Source organism: Dama dama, chromosome 33 (genome assembly GCF_033118175.1).
Source record: "Dama dama isolate Ldn47 chromosome 33, ASM3311817v1, whole genome shotgun sequence".
Classification (NCBI taxonomy): Eukaryota; Metazoa; Chordata; class Mammalia; order Artiodactyla; family Cervidae; genus Dama; species Dama dama.
In genome coordinates, this window is record NC_083713.1 from 33358856 (window position 1) to 33377758 (window position 18903).

General features: G+C 37.2%; 1 protein-coding gene across 1 annotated transcript in view; it reads right to left on the minus strand.

Moving 5' to 3' along the window:
* Window positions 1–18903, minus strand: part of CSRNP3 (cysteine and serine rich nuclear protein 3) — a 195778-nt gene that overhangs the window by 16403 nt on the left and 160472 nt on the right. The window contains exon 5 of the mRNA XM_061135230.1: window positions 7794–8053. Within this exon, the coding sequence (XP_060991213.1) occupies window positions 7794–8053 (260 nt within the window). The remainder of the gene's footprint in view (window positions 1–7793; window positions 8054–18903) is intronic.

Below are 18903 nucleotides of genomic sequence, written 5' to 3' on the forward strand. Positions count from 1 at the left end.
GTCTCTGTACAGGGGAGAACAGGTAACAGTGACTATTAGACTATTGCCTGGGCTCACCCGGGAGAGGATGTCCATTTGCCAAATTAAAATTCATGCAGAATCTTAACCTATTAAACAAACAAAAGTGAGAAAGGTATCCAAAGCCCTGACCCGATGGAACATAACTGGAAAACCAGCAATCTAGTCTTGAGATTCTCTGTCAAAGTTTCTTATGTTCTGCGCATGGAAGGATGGAATACCAACTGATTAATAAGGGTATGGTTGAATGCATGGATTTTAGTTAGTTGAAATGTTGAAAATGTTTCAAAGAACAGAGATGCTCAGCCTCTTTGCACCACCAATAAGATGTGTGCTACCTAGAGATTCTATTGGCAGTAGAGACCAATCCAGGAAAGGAATCTCCATGAAGGTCACCAAGGGGTGGTGACAAGGATCCTCTGAGAGGGTATCATGAACTTGGCCCTGTCTTGTTAAATGTAGTTTTTAAATAATATCTTGGATGGATAACTAAAAGGCAGGTTAGCACATTTTTCAGATGACAAGATCAAGTTCATTCAAAAAAAAAACCCAAAATTTTATTGACTGCTCTGTGTACACCATGTATAGTACTAAAGAGGATTCTTACCTAGGAGATGTTAAAAAGTTTTAATTTGCATGATGATGCAGATCTTATTTACCAGGCCTGATATGCATATTTGCTTCCTTGTCTTTTTGTTGTTGCTTTACTTACCACTAGCATAATATGAACAAACAAACTGATTAAGATCCAAAAAGCTCCTGTACCTTTAGCATATACCTGTGGATAGAGTATCTATAGCTCGGTTAGCAGGTAATGTAACACATCCCTATGTACTGAAAAAATCCCATCTTGAGTGCAATGTCCAGATCAAGTTCCATAATTTTTAATTGGAGTATAATTGCTTTATAATGTGTTTGTTTCTGCTCTACAACAACATGAATCAGCTTTATGTATATGTGCATCCCGTCTCTCATGAGCCTCACTCCCACCCCACCGCCAGGTTCCACATTTTGAGGTGGATATTAATAAACAGCGTTATATTCAGAAGGAGCAACCAAGGCTATAAAGTGTCTGGAAAATAGGAACGTTAGAGAAAAGAACTAAGGATGTTTAAATCTATAGAACAGAGACACATGGAGCCCATATAACCTATTGTCAAATATTTGCATGTCCATCAAGACTGCTTTCAAACACTTGGAGTTTGGAGAACAGGGACAAGATTTATTCTATGTCTCTAGAGGCCAGAATTAGGGTCAGAAGGTATAATTAGATGATAGCAGGTTGATCAATATGAAGAAGAGCTTTCTAACAATTATCACTACAAACTGGAATCGGCTTTCTCAAAAAGCAGTGTGTGTTTATATATAGTAGTGTATGTATATGTATAAATCCCAACCTCCTAATTTATCCCTCCCCTTCTTTCCTCTTTTGTAACCAACTATACTTTAATACATTTTTTTTTAACAAAGCAATGTGCTTTGGGTTGCCAGAAATGTGTAATAAGAGGCTGGATATACATATCTGCATTTGTATACCCAACTACACATAGGATATATATTTGATGAAAGGAATTCCTGGTTACATGTTATGAGTTGAATAAATAGCCTGGGTGCTAATGTCTCTGGCAAACCAAACTAAAACATTCATATCACTTTGATGTTCAGTCAAATCTTACAGTATAAGTCCTCAGCTCATTAGTTGTTAATTGTAGTTGGCAATTTGGAACCAGATTCATTATGTTTGGCTGCTTCGTCAGCTGATAAGAATTTCAACAACCTGAATTTACAATGAGTCCTTGGTTTACATATCACCCCAAAAGTCACCAGAAAAGATGATAATATCAACAAATAAGACATACATTTTCCATACATTCCTTTATTCTTCCTTCTGGTTTAGACAAATATTGTCTCTTTCAGCAAGGGCTAATAAGCAAAATGAATCCAAGAGTGTGCTGGTAAATATATAATAACTACGTCTCTGAAAAAAAAGGGAGGGGTGTTTCTAATTTGTTGTCGAGTTTGTTGTGTTTGTCTGATGTTGTGTTTGCTTTGTGCTTGTCAAGTCCCACAATATGACTGTTCCCATCATTGGCGATTTCAAGCTACGGTGGGGGAAGAGATGAGTCCAATCCACTTTAGTGAGGAATTTTTACAAGCTGAGTCCAGAACACCACCGCATGAACCCCACATGTTAATGAGAACAATCAGCTGAATGGATGTCTCCTGAACTAGAAGATCACTGTTTATTGCATAGGAAAACTGTAGAGATTTGATTACATATGTTTAATTTTTCCACTTAAATAAAAAGGCCAGCATTTTTGAAGGAACCTATTCTTAAATGTATTGCATTTGCTCAGGGCTGAAGCCCAGCCTCTCAGGATGCACCACTTTGGTTAGGTGTATTTTCTCTGAATCTCTCAAAATATGTTGCACATATGACATGGCAAGTATTTGGGAAGTCCATGTTTTCCCTTTGGTGTCAGAGCAGGCCTGCACTGGACAATGTATTCTGAAGTACTGGTCCCATATAAGCTTTTGAGTAATCTCCGCAGAGGCTGACAAAGAAATTCTGTACGGAGTTTAAAAATACTAAGTGGAGTTTAAAAATACCAAGATCAGCACACTCTGACCCATTTAGTAAGAACTGTAGTATGAGGAAATAGTTAAAAACATATCCCTAAATTTGGAAAGCACAGGTTAGAGATACTTGGCGCCAGTCATCTCTCACAAACCTCTAATGGATTCTATCTTCTAGAGCCTTTAGGAATTTTACTTGAAGGTTAGTTGAATCATAAGACTGTTGAGAGGAAACAAGAGGGCAGGGCTGGAAGACTGGGCGTGAAGGTGGAGAATGATAATACTGCACAGGCAAATTACTAGCTGAATGAAGCACAGTCATAAATCTAAGATTCGGGGTGAAGGAAGCTTAGAGACATTTTAAAGCTTGCTCATTAAAGGAAGAGTTACCATCTGGCAACTCTTTTTTTATGAAGAAAGAGAGCAAACAACCAAGCATTACTCAAGGAACACATGATAACCCCAAAATGTAGAAACAGCTTTGACCTTAGAAAGGAGAGGAAGAACGATCAAGGTTGAGAAAACATTGAGAAAAAGAATCCAGTGAAAGTTGTGAAAAATAAGGTACATTTCCTATACCATGGTAATAGAATCCAGAAAAATATAACCCCAGAGGCGAATTCAATGCCAAGGTTCTTTTGAAATATAGAGGCAGCCGCCTAATGGATTTTACAGATACATGTGAAATGGGAATAAAGGCTAATGTAATTGTTCAACAGTGTGGTGCAGATGATGAAATCTAAGTACTTAATTTGGAAAAATGTATAGTATTAAGATGACTGCAATGATTACTGTGAAGAGTATGACATGTCTGAATGGGCTTGACAGGGAAAAAGAACTGTACTCTATAATTTAGAAATCTAAAGCTAGTTATTTCTTCTAGAAACATGTACTTTATTCAATAAGCTTTCCCTATTAATTGTTTCTAGACAATGTTTGGAACAAACACCACCACCACCAATAAAGGCACACTTGAACCCCTCCCCCCCAAATAAAATTGGATTTGTTCTACAAATCTAATTATATATATTACTTCTCAATATATCAAACTCATAATTAGATTGAGATGAATCACTAAGAAGACATTTTACAATGAGAAACTAAATTTCTATCCTTATTTTGTTTCTGAAGTATTTTATTATAAATAAACACCAAAACACATGTCTGTGTTCTTTTTACTGATCTTAGGACTGTCATATGGGCTTCCCTGGTAGTTCAGCTGGTGAAGAATGCACCTGCAATGCAAGAGATCCCGGTTTGATTCCTGGGTCAGGAAGTTCCCCTGCAGAAGGGACAGGCTACCCACTTCAGTATTCTTAGACTTCCCTGGTGGCTCAGATGGTAAAGAATCTGCCTGCAATTCGGGAGACCTGGGTTCAATCGGTTGGGAAGATCTCCTGGAGGAGGGCATGGCAACCACTCAAGCATTCTTGCCTAGAGAATCCCCATGGACAGAGGAGCCTGGTGGGCTACAGTCCATGGGGTTGCAAAGAGTCAGACACGACTGAGCGACTAAGCCCACAACACAAGACGGTCATACAGAGTAAAGTAGGTCAGAAAGAAAAACAAATACTGCATATTAATGCATATATGTGGAATCTATAAAACTGGTATAGATGACCTTATTTGCAAGTAGAAATAGAGACACAGGCTTAGAGAACAAATGTATGGAAACCAAGAGAGGAAGCGGGGATGGGATGAACTGGGAGATTGGGATTGACATATACACAAAATTGATACTAAGTGCAAATTATATAACTAAGGAGAACCTGTAGTGTAGCTCAGGAAACTACGCACAGGGCTCTGTGGTGACCTAAACGGGAAGGAAATCCAAAAAAGAGGAGATACAGCTGATTCACCTTGCTGCACAGTAGAAATGAACACGATGTTGTAAAGCAACTGTACGCCAATAAAAATTAATTTAAAAAAAAGGCCCCATTGGAGGGGGAGGGGGGATGTCGTTGTGTAAACTGATTCACTGTTTAGAACCTGAGACACCCTGGAAAGACACACAGGTAGAGTGGAAAGAAAAACGTCTCCTTTATGTCCCAGAGCTTTTGCTTCTTGGGTAAGCAGGAAGGAAATGACCCAGTTCCAAGTCCACTGAGTTTCCTGGTGTGTTTTATCTGGTCTCCATAGTGAAGGCTTTGGAAAAAGTTTGACACTTAAAGCTTTGCAAAGTGTTTTTTGTTTTTTGTTTTTTTTTTGTCAGACACTCCTTCTCTCTCCGCCCTTAATGGGCAGTTCACTGTCACCCAGAGAGGACCATCTCCAGGAAAAACCAAAATGGCAAAGTTTGTCCTTAACAATCCTCCCTTTCTTCTTTGGGTCCCTCTCTCTGCTACTGACCCCCTCTAGCTGCTTTATCCAAAAAATGGAATCAATTTAGTCACATTCTGTTCCTTATCCCAGAGGTATATTTCAAAGCAAATGTCATATTGAAAGTGAAATCTCAAGTATCTGAGTGAAATTTTTGGATCCGTAATGTTTTTGGATAGCTAATTTTAGATTTTGGATAGCTAAACCTTAGACAAGCATAGTCGATGATATTTAAAAACTCATAAAAGTTAATATATTTTCCTCCATTAATACCCCTCAGATTTTTTAGTCAATGAGTCCACATTGCTTTGATCTTTTATTAGATTTCTGTGAAATGTGTTTCCCAGTTTCTGAATACTTTCAGTACGCTTAGATCAGATCACCTTGGAATCCCATTCATTATCTTTTTGCTTGATATTCACTTGAAAGGAGTGATGATATCCAAATGCCTTTTGTTCATATCTTCACCAAAAGGGAAAGTTGCATGTTTTCAGTTATCAATGACAAACCAAGGCATGACACCCACTCGGAAGACTGACTCTTCAACTTGCAACGCTAAGCACAATGACAAAAGTAAATCAATAACAGAAGCCTCTTTTTGCTTCTTCTTCAGCTTGCTAAAAATAAGAGGGTAGAAGTAACTGAATACAAATTATAGCATCAGAATATATCACCGCCTGGTAAGGAGGAAGGTTCCTGCAGGTATGTAGCTCCCCCTAACAGTCATTGCATGTGTGTGCTACAAAGGTCACCACAATACATCTGGTTCTCAGATAGAATTACAGTTCCCCACCTGTTAAAAACCACTACACACAGTACCAAACCCCAGACGGGGATGACTCCCAATAGGTACAGAGATTGTTTTTCCCAACACCTATTGGGTATAATCAATTGATTTTAGAATACCAAGTAACAAGATAATAGTTTTCTATTGAGTGAGCCAGTTAACATCTTTGTGCTTCTTTTTATTCAGTTGTACACATGGTCTCATAATTTACCTATTCCAGTGGGTTTTTGTCAGGATTAAATTATATAATGTTTATAAAATGCCTGGCAAGTAAAAAATCATTTAATGAATGGCAGCCATCACTACTGTTCTGCCAATATTTGAGTTTGGAGAATGACTTCATCTTTTGAGTAAGGGTTACAGTTGGTTTGTAGTGAGTTAGAAAAGCAGACAGTGTATTTCAGAAGCAAATCTGAGACTTATTATTAAATTAGGCTACATTCAAAGCTATCATATAGAACAACAACAATAGTGACTCGTTACCAAAAAAATCTTAAGGGCCTGTCAATGAACTGTGTCAAAAATACCTCCAAAGGAGTTATGAGACTTGCTCTAGGCCAGGTTGTAACCAGCTTCATTTAAGCAACTGGCTTCTTGTGCAACTGGGGACAATGCACATACACGAGGTGCAAAATACCTAAAAACAGGTGTTGTGAAACACACATCACACCTCTGCTAACTGACTTCATTTTGGCAACTAAAGGTACACGTAACACAGGTGTGCTTATGGTGTTTCTGCTACTTAACCAGTGATCCTTTATGTTAAGCATCCTGGATTATGTAAGAAAAATCCTTGTCTTTCTTCCTTTGTCATTAGATAATAATGGGAGGCCATTTACTATAAGCTGATAAGTTGATGAATCAATACAAATATAAAGAGTGTCTCTGATCGAGGAAAAGGTTTTCTGAGCTGTGTTTCTCTCCACTGACTCTCTAAGATGGCACAATGATAGTTATCTCTGCCTGGATCTCTCCCTGACATCACTTTAATTACTCAAAATCTTCTCAGAATCACCTGGACTCCTTCTCATATTCTTGTCATCGAGAAAGGTACTATCACCCACAACCCATTCAGTTTTGTGAGCCAGAAATTTAGGAGTCACTCTTGACAGCTCCCCACTTTCCTTCCAAATCCAACCCATCATCAAGGACTGTTGATTTTATTTCCTAAATTACTCCCTCCGTCCATCTCTCCTCATCTCCCCTACCATCAGTGTAATCTAACCTACCATCTTCTCTCTCCAGGACTATTGTAATAGCCTCTTAACTGGTCTGACTCCATAAGCTCCCCTAACATGGCCACCCCTGCCCCTAAACCATTCTCAAATCATAGCATGAACCAGATCACATTATTCTGCCAACTGACCCCATGCCTAAAACTCCTATATGACTTCTGATGGCATTAGGATGAAGAGAAAAACAATGTCTTAATCAGACCGACAAAGCCCAACCCTACCCCCTTCACATTACTCCTTCCGTCTCTGCTCCAGGCTCCCGAGCCTGTGCATGGCTCCCTGTGCTTCCTCCTGACACAAGGTAACTCAGCCTTCCCTGCTGCCTGAACCAGTCGCACCAACCCTTTCTGCCTAATTACCTGTTCAGATTTCAGTTCAATCGTCACTTTCTTGAGGAAACTTTCCTTGATATCCGGCCCCCATCAATTCTCGGTTACATACTTTCCTAGCACCTAGCAACTCCCCTTTATGGTACTTCATGAAGCTGTGATTTTGTCTACATGATGAATATTTTTCTTTTCTGTTAATATGTAAGTTCCAGGAGAAAGGGGACCACATCTATTTTTCATAGCAATTAGCCCCAGCTGAAGCACAGGGTTTATGACCTAAATAAATATTTATAGAGCGAATAAATAAACGATGTGAGGGAAGTTTTCTGCCCTGTTTTCAGTGATGAGACTATACTGTTTTTCCTTAAAAAAAAAAAAAAGTCTCAGCAGAGAGTCTGCTTGGAAAATATCCATTTTAATCTGCGGATCTAAACATGAAAATGGGTTAATGCAACCAGATTGAGGTAAGGATGGGGGTTTGGCAAAAAAAAAAAAAAAAAAAAAGTGCATTTCTAAGGTCTTTGTTACCTTTAGTTTTAGAGAATTCAGTTTTTCCTCCCTGAGGTGTTCTCTCAGCATCTCCCGGTGGAGCCTCTCCTGCTCTCTGGCGAACTCGCCCAGGGTGTACTGGCGTACGCTGTTGTGGCGGCTGGACATGCCCAGGGTGCTGCCGCCTTGGCTGGGCACGCTCGTGAAACCCTGCCTCCGGGTGAAGTAGTACACAGTGACGCAGCTGAAATGCACATTCTTGGTCCTCAGCCGCTTCTCTCTTTTGAGGATGGAGGAAGCTGAAAGGGAAAGAAACAATTCAGGGAATAGCCCCACAGCAGTTTTCGGATGAGGTGAAGAATTAGAAAATGCCACTCGATGATCTCAAATTTACCGTCAACCCTTTCTGGCTGGGAGACACTAAAAATGTTGTCACTCAGCATTGGCACAGACTTCGCATTCCTTGCTTAGATTTTTTCCTAGCTGTGGTGGAGTAGACTTTTAAGCCCTCTATAATGGTAGTCCAAGCAAACTTATAGGCAAGTTGCCAGTAGTCTGTGAATCAGTGGCAGAATTTAATTTCTCATTTCCCTTAACCTTTTAAGTTTCGCTTTTATGATTTTCACATGAGTTGTATTTTACTATAATCAGAAAAGACACATACTACAAACTCTTTGTCTCTCATTTGATATGGATGCACTTGGTGTGAAATAAGTGTCTATTTTTAAATTTTAGAAAATTCCAAAATGCAATAAAAATTTATAGGAAAAGGCTCAATGGCACTATTTAGGCATTTTTACAATCTAAATCTAACCCAAGTTTTCATCTGATGAAAACACCAATAAGTAACATTATGGACAGTGGGACTTTAATCCAAGTATACATTGAGAGTACTGAAAATGTCATGAGATATATCAGAACCTTTACTATTAGTTACAGAGACATCAAGATGCACAGAGCACCATGGAAGGTTGAGATGAACTCTGTAGTTGACAGAAAGAGAGTTAGACATTGACCTTTTGGAGTTGGAAGATGTGCCAGTCTGTTTATTTTGTTGTGAAGTAACCCAGTCTTATAGAATTTGAGTGATTTCTTTCAATGAAGAAACAATGAACCCCTCAGATGTTTTATATATATATAGATCCGCTAACATTTATGGACTGTTCAACGAACTATGCAAAGGACTATGCATGAATTATCTCATTTTATTCTTATGACTGCTTGAGTTGGAGTAATCCAAGCCTCCATTTTGAGGAAAACAATCCATAAAAGGTTAAATGACGTGGCCAAGCTCATATAACTAGCAGTGAAAATGGGATTCATTATTCTAGAACACAGTCTTTTAGCCATCAGGTCACAGTAGAAAGCTGAGATCAAGCTAAGGAAGATGAACAAGGCTATGATTTGGGGCCACACTGCTTCTGGGAGATGTTAACTGCTGCAGACTCCAAAGATGATTTTTATTTGTAAGACTGTATAAACGATGAAACAAAAGTAACTACAGGAGCACTTTGAATTTATATAAAAATATGCTTCTAAGGGAATGGAATGAACTTCCAAGTTCAGTTGTCTCATTTTCTCCTTATAAAACCTTCAAGCCAAATAGAGAGGTTGCTGTGATACATATCATTTTGAGGATTTATATATTCTATAAATAAAAACCAGTAGTTTTTCCAGGCACTTTCTAAATGATTGGATATATTGGTGGAAAAGACAGATAGTGATCCCTGCCCACATGGAGCTTTCATTTCCAGTGATGAGAAACTCAGAATAAATAGACTCAAACAGAGTAAAAGAAATAAGACATTTGGGCAAGAATTTAGCTATCTCAACTTTTCCTCCTCGTTAATGCTTTACTTCTCCAAAAGAGATTGCCAGGGAGCGACTGCTTCCAATGTGTATGTCGTTTTTCCATTTATTTTTTTCTAGTTATTTATGTACATGTTCACGGCAACATACTTGTACTCCTGGCACTAGTGACAATTTTCAACTTAGATTTAAAAGCGCTAATCTGCTTCATAACTGTAGGTTTAAATCATCTCAAAACAAAGAAGAATTTGTCAAAATGTAAAAGATTTCACCACAGAAAGTAAAATTCAACCATCTGCCCAGTAATTTGCTACCTGATCTGACAACCTTATCCATCACCACCTTACAGCAGGCTAGCGCCTCTGCTTTTTGGGTGATAACCTTGAACTTATTTTGCTCTTCATATCATAAAAATGATGCCCTGAAAATATTATCTTTCAAGGCCATAATTTACAAATAAAATAAAAATATTTTAATGTACTCATTTAAAATAATTATTATAACCACATCTGATAATTTTCTTACTTGCATTTTAGATAATTCATAGTAGTGTACATGAATTTCCTTTAGAAATTTTTATTCAGATTTTGTACCTGCATTTTTAGATTATAAAAGAATTCCACCTTTTGGATGAATCTACTGTACCATCCTTTCACAAAAAGCCATATTATACTTTTCCCAGAAAACTGTTAAGAGATGATTTTCCAAAGCTTGGAAGAAGACAACAGTGGCAGAGAGTAGGAACCCTTCACCTGGGCTCTTGGCATTTCTAACATTGTCAAAGTGCACATGGACTCACGCTTTTTCCTGTCCACTACAGCTTATAATTCAAACGTGCTTATACTTGTTTCAGCACTTGCATATTGTAAGTAGCACATTAGAAACATGATCAAAATGCTTACAGAATACATTTAAAAGGAAGGTTTTGAGATGCTGTAAGATTAGCCTTATGAGGAATATTTTAAATGTGGCTTTCCTAAACTTAGGAGGCACTCATGTCTCTCTTTTGATGATTGAACTGGGGCCCTAGAACAGGCCCTTGTGGGCTATCTCTTGCCTCCAGAACCAATTTGACTAACAATCACAGAATGAAGTTATCAAAAAAGAGTCTGTGTTTTTCAAATCTGAGAAAAACAGATTAAATCCCACATCTGCCATAGGGAATCTGAAACCTCGATGATACACCTACCTAGTAATCTGTGCCCTTCACAGAATAACTGAACTCAACGTTGTGTCTCTACAGAGTTCAGGGTTCATTTTACTACAGTGAGGTCAAGAGCAAGAAAAAAAAAATGAAGGAGAAGGTGGCGTTCATTACCGCTTTGAAAAATAACTAGTCTGTTTTCATATGCAATGCTAATTTTTTGCTGCCTTCCAGCTCCTCTTCTTTTATCTCATTTAGTTACCATCCTGCAGCAGAAGTGTCTCAGTGCAGCAGTATTATTTGTCCTAACCAGGACACAGCTCTCGGGGCCACCATTATGCCTAGCACGTCAGGCTGTACTGGTACTGGTGTAAAATCATCACATATTACGGAGATAATATTGATCCTTGTAAATTAAAGGAATAAACAGCACAGAGTAACCAGCATTAGTTATCTGCAGAAGCTACCCATCTTTAAAATGCTTTTAAAAATGAATGAAGAAGAGAGTTGAGAAACTAATTAATGATGCCAGGGTGAGAAAGTAAGTAGATAAAATAAGTTATACAAAACATTTATATAAAGAGCTCATGCTCAGAGTGGATTAAAAATGGAAGCCATTTGGGATTAGCAGATGCAAACTATTATATATAGAATGAATAAACAACAAAAATCCTACTATATAGCAGAGGGAGCTATATTCAATATCCTGTGATGAACCACAATGCAAAATAATATGAAAAAGAATATATATATATTTATGTGTAACTGACTCACTTTGTTCTATAGCAGAAATAAACACAGCATTATAAATCAGCAATACTTCAATAAAATACATGTTTAAAAAATGGAAGCCAAAGTTAAGAGTTGTACAGTGTGTTTTCAGGGCCATCCAAGGGGAGCCAGTGCTCTGAGGAGACACATATTCTGAATATTCTGATCCTACAGAGAAGATGAGTATATCAAAATATCAAAGCTGCCTCACATCAGGCTCTAAGAAAATGCAACCAACCTTGCTCCATTTCTACACACATAAACCAACCTGTTCATTCACATTGGAACATAATTTCAAAAGTCAACAAGACTATCTGATTGACTTGTCAATTCTATTCTTGCTGAAAATAATCAAATTTGCTTTCAGGTTTATACTTCAGACATTTGTGAATGTGTGTGTCATTGCATCTGAGATTGCTCTCTCTGTATGCACAGAGACCATCATGTGTCTGAGCCTGTGAAACTGAAGACAAGATTCTGGATCACTGATTTCACTATAGCGCAGTCACTCTGGGGCAAGTGCTTGAGGAGTAATTCAGCTACCCTCTTAGTGCACATTTGGCTCTTCTAGTGTCAACAGCTATCAGCAAAGTCCAGATATAGGTGGAAAGGCAGACAACAATAAACAGAACTATGTATTTTGGCTCTGAAGTTGGCACATGGATGTTGAGAGTTTTTGGTCCAGTCTGATGTTAAACAAGGGGAAAATTGTGGAAAATATTAATTCTACCATTTGGGTCTGATGAAGTTAATAGTATACTTCTTTCTCCTATGCAGTACGTTCAAAAGGAAAATACCAGATGATTTGTAAGTCAATATTGAGTTTATTTTTTTTGGGGGGGGAACTTAGTAGAAGCAAAGTGAGATTGTTGAAATTAGTTTATCTTGGTAAATCCTGGGTAATAAAAACTTGTTTTCTTAAATCATACAGGCCAAGTTAATCAGGGGCTCTGAAAATATGTTGTTTCTCACCTTTTGAAGAACAAGATCATATCCGTTATGAAGTCATGAAATCTAACTTTCAAACAAAGACCCCAGTGTCACCAGAAAATAATTTGCATAGGAATTAACAATAACAGCTTAGATACTAAATCAACTTCCAATGGTTAAAGTTATTAAGATTTTTAAAAATATGTCCTCAGTCTTTCCAAGTGACTTCTACAAATCTCCTGTGATCATGTTTTCACATCTTCTCCAGCTTGACACAATTGTCAAGATTGGCCCCTCTTGATCACGGTGTCACACACATGGTATCAGATCTTAACCACAAGTAAGGAGTGAAACGGATCTAGCAATCAAGCAATTAGGAGTAGTTCCTTTGAAAATGAAGCAAGTTTGCTGTCAAAAGTAATTCTTCCTTGTTCTAATTGTTCCCTTTTATTCCCTTATGTCACATTCTCAAGTTTCTCAAATCTACTTACCATAATTGTTATTTTTGTGTTTTTTTTGTTTGTTTGTTTTCGTTATTTTGTTCAAGTAAGATATTTAGGGAAGTAGTAAATCTTTCAAGTGGGAACAATTCCAAAAGATTAATAAAAGGAAATGTCTTAAGGCACGGGTAAATGAGAGGCAAATGAAAGTAAAGACTATTTGGGAGTATTTTTCCTCCAACTGTGAACAGAATTCAAATTACCTGAAGTATATAACACAAAGTGGTGGCCAAATCAATAGTATGTTATACTCAGGATGTTATTTTATATTTAGTGATGAAAGATATAGGGCCTCATTGGTGGCTCAAACAGTTAAGAATCTGCCTCTGATGCAGGAGACCCGGGTTCAATCCCTGGAGGAGGCATGGCAACCCACTCCAGTATTCTTGCCTGGAGAATTCCATGGACAGAGAAGCCTGGTGGGCTACAGTCCATGGGGTCAAAAAAAGTGGGACAGGACTGAGCAAATAACACTTTCATGTCATGAAAGATATAACATGTGCAAAAACAATCATGAAAGACAGACTTTTCCAAACACTGGATCTGTTAGGGACAATACTGGGGTATTCCCAATGTTTTGTAATTGAAGTGCTTTGTATTTCCTAAAAGGCCATCAGAATGGAGACAAAGTTGGTAAAAGTAAGAAAATGTCAGGACCCATCAAATTAGGGACTTTTTTTTTTTTTTTTTACTATTGCCCTTATTTCTATGAAAGCAGCATTCAAAAACAAAAATCAAGGAAGGGCAGCTCCCACTTGAAGTGACGTTTAAGATATCAAGTTCCAGTTTGTATCTGGTTCCCTATAGTATGAATGATAGCTCTAACTGCTTGTCAAACTGCAGCACATCTGTCTCTTCAGCCCCTAAATGCCATTCTTCCCATCTCCAACCAACCAACCAACTTATGTACCAGTAATGCGGCAAACTGACTGGAGAATATAAAGTATGATAAACATACATAAGAACCAGTCAGCATTCTGACGTCAGTCCTTCTGTAGAGGAGAAATAGGTTTATAATTCACAGACAAGGTTAGGTAGTTTAACCATTTAGCCCTAAGTATTTTCCATCCTAATAATAGGTTGAAAATTTTCACAATGGATTACCCTGAAGACTAATAACGTCTTTGGTGCACTGAAGCTTCTGAGTGGAAATAATTCAAGATGAAAATCTTTTGTTTAAATTGTTAGTTTTACAAAAACAAAACAAAAGAAAAAACTCTCTCACATAAGACTATGTGATAATAAATTTTCTATCTAGACATGTACAAATACTGCATACGCATTTAAGCAAAAAATTTAACAAGAACAGAAATAATATAAAATGTTGACCCTTCGGGCCTGACGCCCAACGCTTTGTTTTGGATAATGAGCATGCGTGTCACGTAGTCATCTATTCAGTCTGTCAGCTACGTCCACACAAGCAAGCCAGAGACCCGTGTGCAGGGAAGCAGCTCTCTCCACAGTCTCTTGACAGCTACAGCCCAGGCCGCTCAGCACATTGCAAGCTGAATTTGACTCAGAGAGGGTGGTTCAATAGTGTAATCATCTACTTGCAATTCTCTGCTTGGAAAAAAAATAAAGTTTATTGCCCAGGATTTTGATATATATTTAGAAAGCTGCAAATAAAAATTGAGAACTTCGACCTTCCAGCTTTGATGTCATAAATAATTATGATGATTAACTCACAAAGAGTGGTCATTTCTCAGAACTAGCTTTTTTTTATTCATACATTTGAGTTTATTAAAATGCCCTCTGCACTTTCCCCCTGATTCTTGTGAGTAATCTAAAAGAATGGGGGGGGAGGGTCATTTTATTCTCATATTTATTAGAAAAAAGGAATAAATGCTGTATTTTGAAAGTTATAAATTTGAAATAAAAAAACTGAAAGAAATGAATAAGAACCTACTGTGTAGCACAGGGAATTCTACTCAGTATTCTGTAATAACCTATATGGGGAAAAAAATCTGAAAAAGAATTGATATATGTTTATAACTGATTCATTCTGCTGTACACTTGTAGCTAATACAACACTGTAAATCAACTATACTCCAATACAATTTTTTTTAATTGAAAGAACAAAAATTTTAAAAAGAAGTCATGTTCTCTCTTATCTTTAATCTTTATAGTTGACTTAGCACTAACCCTTTCACTGCTTACATTAAACTGATGCCCACTGAAAATGCAATGTGACTTAGAAAGCCCCATCTATCAATATCAAATGCAATTAATACTGGGAATAATGAACTGTTAAACTAAAACATATTTAGATTAAACCACTGATTAAAATAATACCATTAACTGAATGATAACCAAGTTTCACTCTAATTTTCCTTTTTCATCAATTCATCCATCAAATTTATAGTACTAGGCATCATGAATCTTGGGATTCTAATTCTGTATTTGATATGAAGTCTTCCTTCTGGTCTTTATATGATAAATTGTGTGTTTATATAACATATCACTTAAATAAAGTTTATATATTAAAATCCTTTAGCAAGATATCTGAAAGAAAATATAATATTAAAGTATTTTGCTAAATCTGGACCCTGCATTCTGTTTAGTTCTGTCTCAAACAACTGAAAGTTCAAAAATTTTTTCCCTGTTTCATATATTCAACTGGCCATCTGACTTTATTTCTAGTGAGAACAATTTCACAGAAATTGATCAATGTTATCACCACTTTTCTCTGTTAACAGTATGTATTTTCCTTTAGATAACATAATCATTTTCCAGAGAATCTAAGATTTCTACAGAGCTGATATTAACATTTACATATGGAATATTGATTATTACTGAGGTCTTTGTCGTCTCATTTTTAAAGAATGCTTCTTTATTGTAAGCATACCATATCACTAATGAATTAGAGAAAGTATTATTATCCTATCCTCATACTTGGAAAATAATAAATTGTTAGATAATGTACTTAATTCAAAATCTGAATTCTGAATTTGCTGATCTCCATTATACAGATTAAATTAAGGGGCACCTGCATTTTTCAGGCCCTCCGTCAGTATTTTCAGAATTATGTTTACCTCAGGAATATTATCAGAAATATTACCTTTGTAAAAAGCCTTAAGAATCACAGATGGAAAGCATTACATATGCAGACTACTATCTTGGTGATGCTGTTAATCCAAACAAAAAGTGTGTTCCTTTATTATCAGTGAGAAAATAAATGCCACCTACTTCCCAGCTTGTTTCCTTAATCTCTCATATGTGCAATTAAACCCTAAAACTACATGCTTAAGAAATACATTTCACTGTTATTAAAGTAACAGCTATTTCCAAAATATATAAACTCTCATTTTATTAAAATCTCAACATGGATACCATCTTAGGACCATATCGTTTTTTACCCGGAAAAAAAGGTAGTCGTCACTAAACATAAATATTCGCAGTTCTGGCTGCAGTCCAAGTTGTAAGCACTTTCCTCTGCTGTCTCAGCAATTCTCCTGATGTCAAAGACACATTAAAATAAATGGGAACCATATGGCTCCGCAGCAGAATACCCGCGCTCTTACAACCGAGAGGGCAATGCAATTCATTACCACCATCTGAGAAATATTTGGGGGACATGGAATATCTCAATGCAAAATAAAGCTGCATGAGGCAGGCCATTTGATTAAAATGCTCACACAATGACAGAAGGAGATATTTGCTATTCTTTGGCTCTACTAACCTGTTTTGCTGCTTTTTACATTTTCTCAGTACCACCATGAGCCTCCCCTGTTAGAAGGATTAAACAGCACTTCCCACCTGCTCAACGACTTCCCCACACTGTATCTCATCTGGCCCAACAATGTAGCCCCATCAAGCCTAATATATCATGATAATCCAGGTCAGAGCATCACTGAACAACAACAACAAAATGAAACAAAATCCTTCTGGAGAGGACTGGGTCAAAGGTAATGCACTTGAACTTTGAACTTTGCTAAGAATGAGGAAATCTGGAAGCACATTTCTTTTTTATATCCTTAACCTAAAAAGCCTTTACTACATTCACCCCAAACAAAAATCGAAATCATTAAAAAAACATAAAAGGAAGAAATTCATCAATGCTGTATTACTGGCTCCATATGTCAGACATTCTAAATTTAAAAAAGAGATCTAGGGCTGCAGAGTTGGGATTAAAACGGAGTCTGGGAAGGCAGCTGGGAGTGGGGCAGCTGGGGTTACTATGGTGCCTTCTGTTTCCTGGCTGTCAGCGAAAGATTTGGGAGGGTTGTAAACATCAAAAAGAAAGAAAGAAAAACAAAAGAAAAACTTCATGATTCTTCTACAAAAATAGTCTTTTGTTGATTGAGCATATGCTTCAACTTCTCATAATCCTCTCATTGTCTGTTTTAACACTTTTAAAAACTACAAACAAGGAAACCACTTAAAGTATCATGTCTGGCATAAAATTACCACCCAATGTCTACTATTAATAGAAAAAATTAGTTGAGATTCAGCTCAAATGTCAACTTTAAGAAGCCTTTCATAGAATCCCTAATATGTGGTATGTGCTCTTTCTACACATTTCCAGAACACCCCTGACTTGGTACAGAAAATATGAATGTGTGTTTCTCCTCCACTGCCTGGTAAACACCTAGTGGCCAAGGAGTTCATTTTGCTCCCTGCAGAACCCTCAGGTTACAGCACACAGCTAGGCACTGAGGACTCACTTGATAAATGTTTGTGTAACCAAATTAGATGAATGAATAACTGAGATATGAGGTACATGTGTAAACGTATACATTTCCTGAGTACATTTTCCTTAATTTTAAATGATAAGAAGACATTTGACAGTTTTCCCCTAAAGCCTCATGGTCAGTGTCTTCCTTCCTCCCTAGTTTCTAGTCACTTTATTTTCTGAAGGTACCCTTCAATAGAAAACATACTGAAGAGAGGACACATTGCCTTCATGGCTTCAGGGTACACATAACTTTTGTATTACAAACCATTTGAAATATGCTATATTTTCCATTTCAATAGATCTGACATAAAAAAAACCCCCAAAACAAAAAACCCTGGCACCATAATAAACCTCTAAATAATCCATTAATAATGAGCTGGTAAACCCATCTCTAAAAAGCAAGTAGCTGGTAGGGGAGTTACCTGAACATTATAAAACAGTTTTGAAAGAGAAATCCTGCTGATAAAACATCACTAATTGGTACTGACCTCTAGCAAAAACAAGACTGAAATTTGTGCCTTTAGCAGTTCACTAGTGATAGATCTAAAAAACAATTCTGTCTCTTGGTATTTAAGTTATTATCTTTGCCTTAGCGTCATGACTATCCTGTAAAAATAAAATCATATCACACAAGGTTTATTAATTTCCTATGGAATTTTATGATACACAGCCACATTCTAAGACATCTAATTTTCCTCTTTTTGTGGTTGGTGGAAATGAAAGTAAAAGCCATGGTTGTTGAGTTCCTGAGACAAATTGCAGAAGCAAGCAAGGAAAATTTTGAATTTTTATTGAAATACAAGAACCAGACAGAACTGATACAATATAGGCTACTATGTAATTTGAGAGAAGGCAGCTATTTATCTTGTCTGAGACAATTTTACCCTGCAACTAAAGAGTTGTCCTCTTAATATTTCGCAGATGGGGGCAAAAACATGAGTTTCTGGGTCAGAAACAAACTATTTAATTATTCACTATACAAGAAGCAGAATGAGCATCTTGTTTCTATTGGTACTCCTTGTTCACCAGATTCTACAGCGGCAAGGTGGTGGAGCCAGATAGATGCTGCACACACAGTACGTTTGCATTGTACCAAAAGCACGAGTTTGGGAATCCACTGTTTTTCTTAGCAAGCAGTAAGCAAACCTGTTGTTCATTGGGAAGGAGACATTACCTCACCCTTCAGGGTGGTGGTGGTTTAGTTACTAAGTCGTGTCCAACTCTTGCAATACCATGATCTGTAGCCTGCCAGGCTCCTCTGTCCATGGGATTTCTCAGGCAAGAATACTGGAGTGGGTTGCCATTTCCTACTCCAGAGAA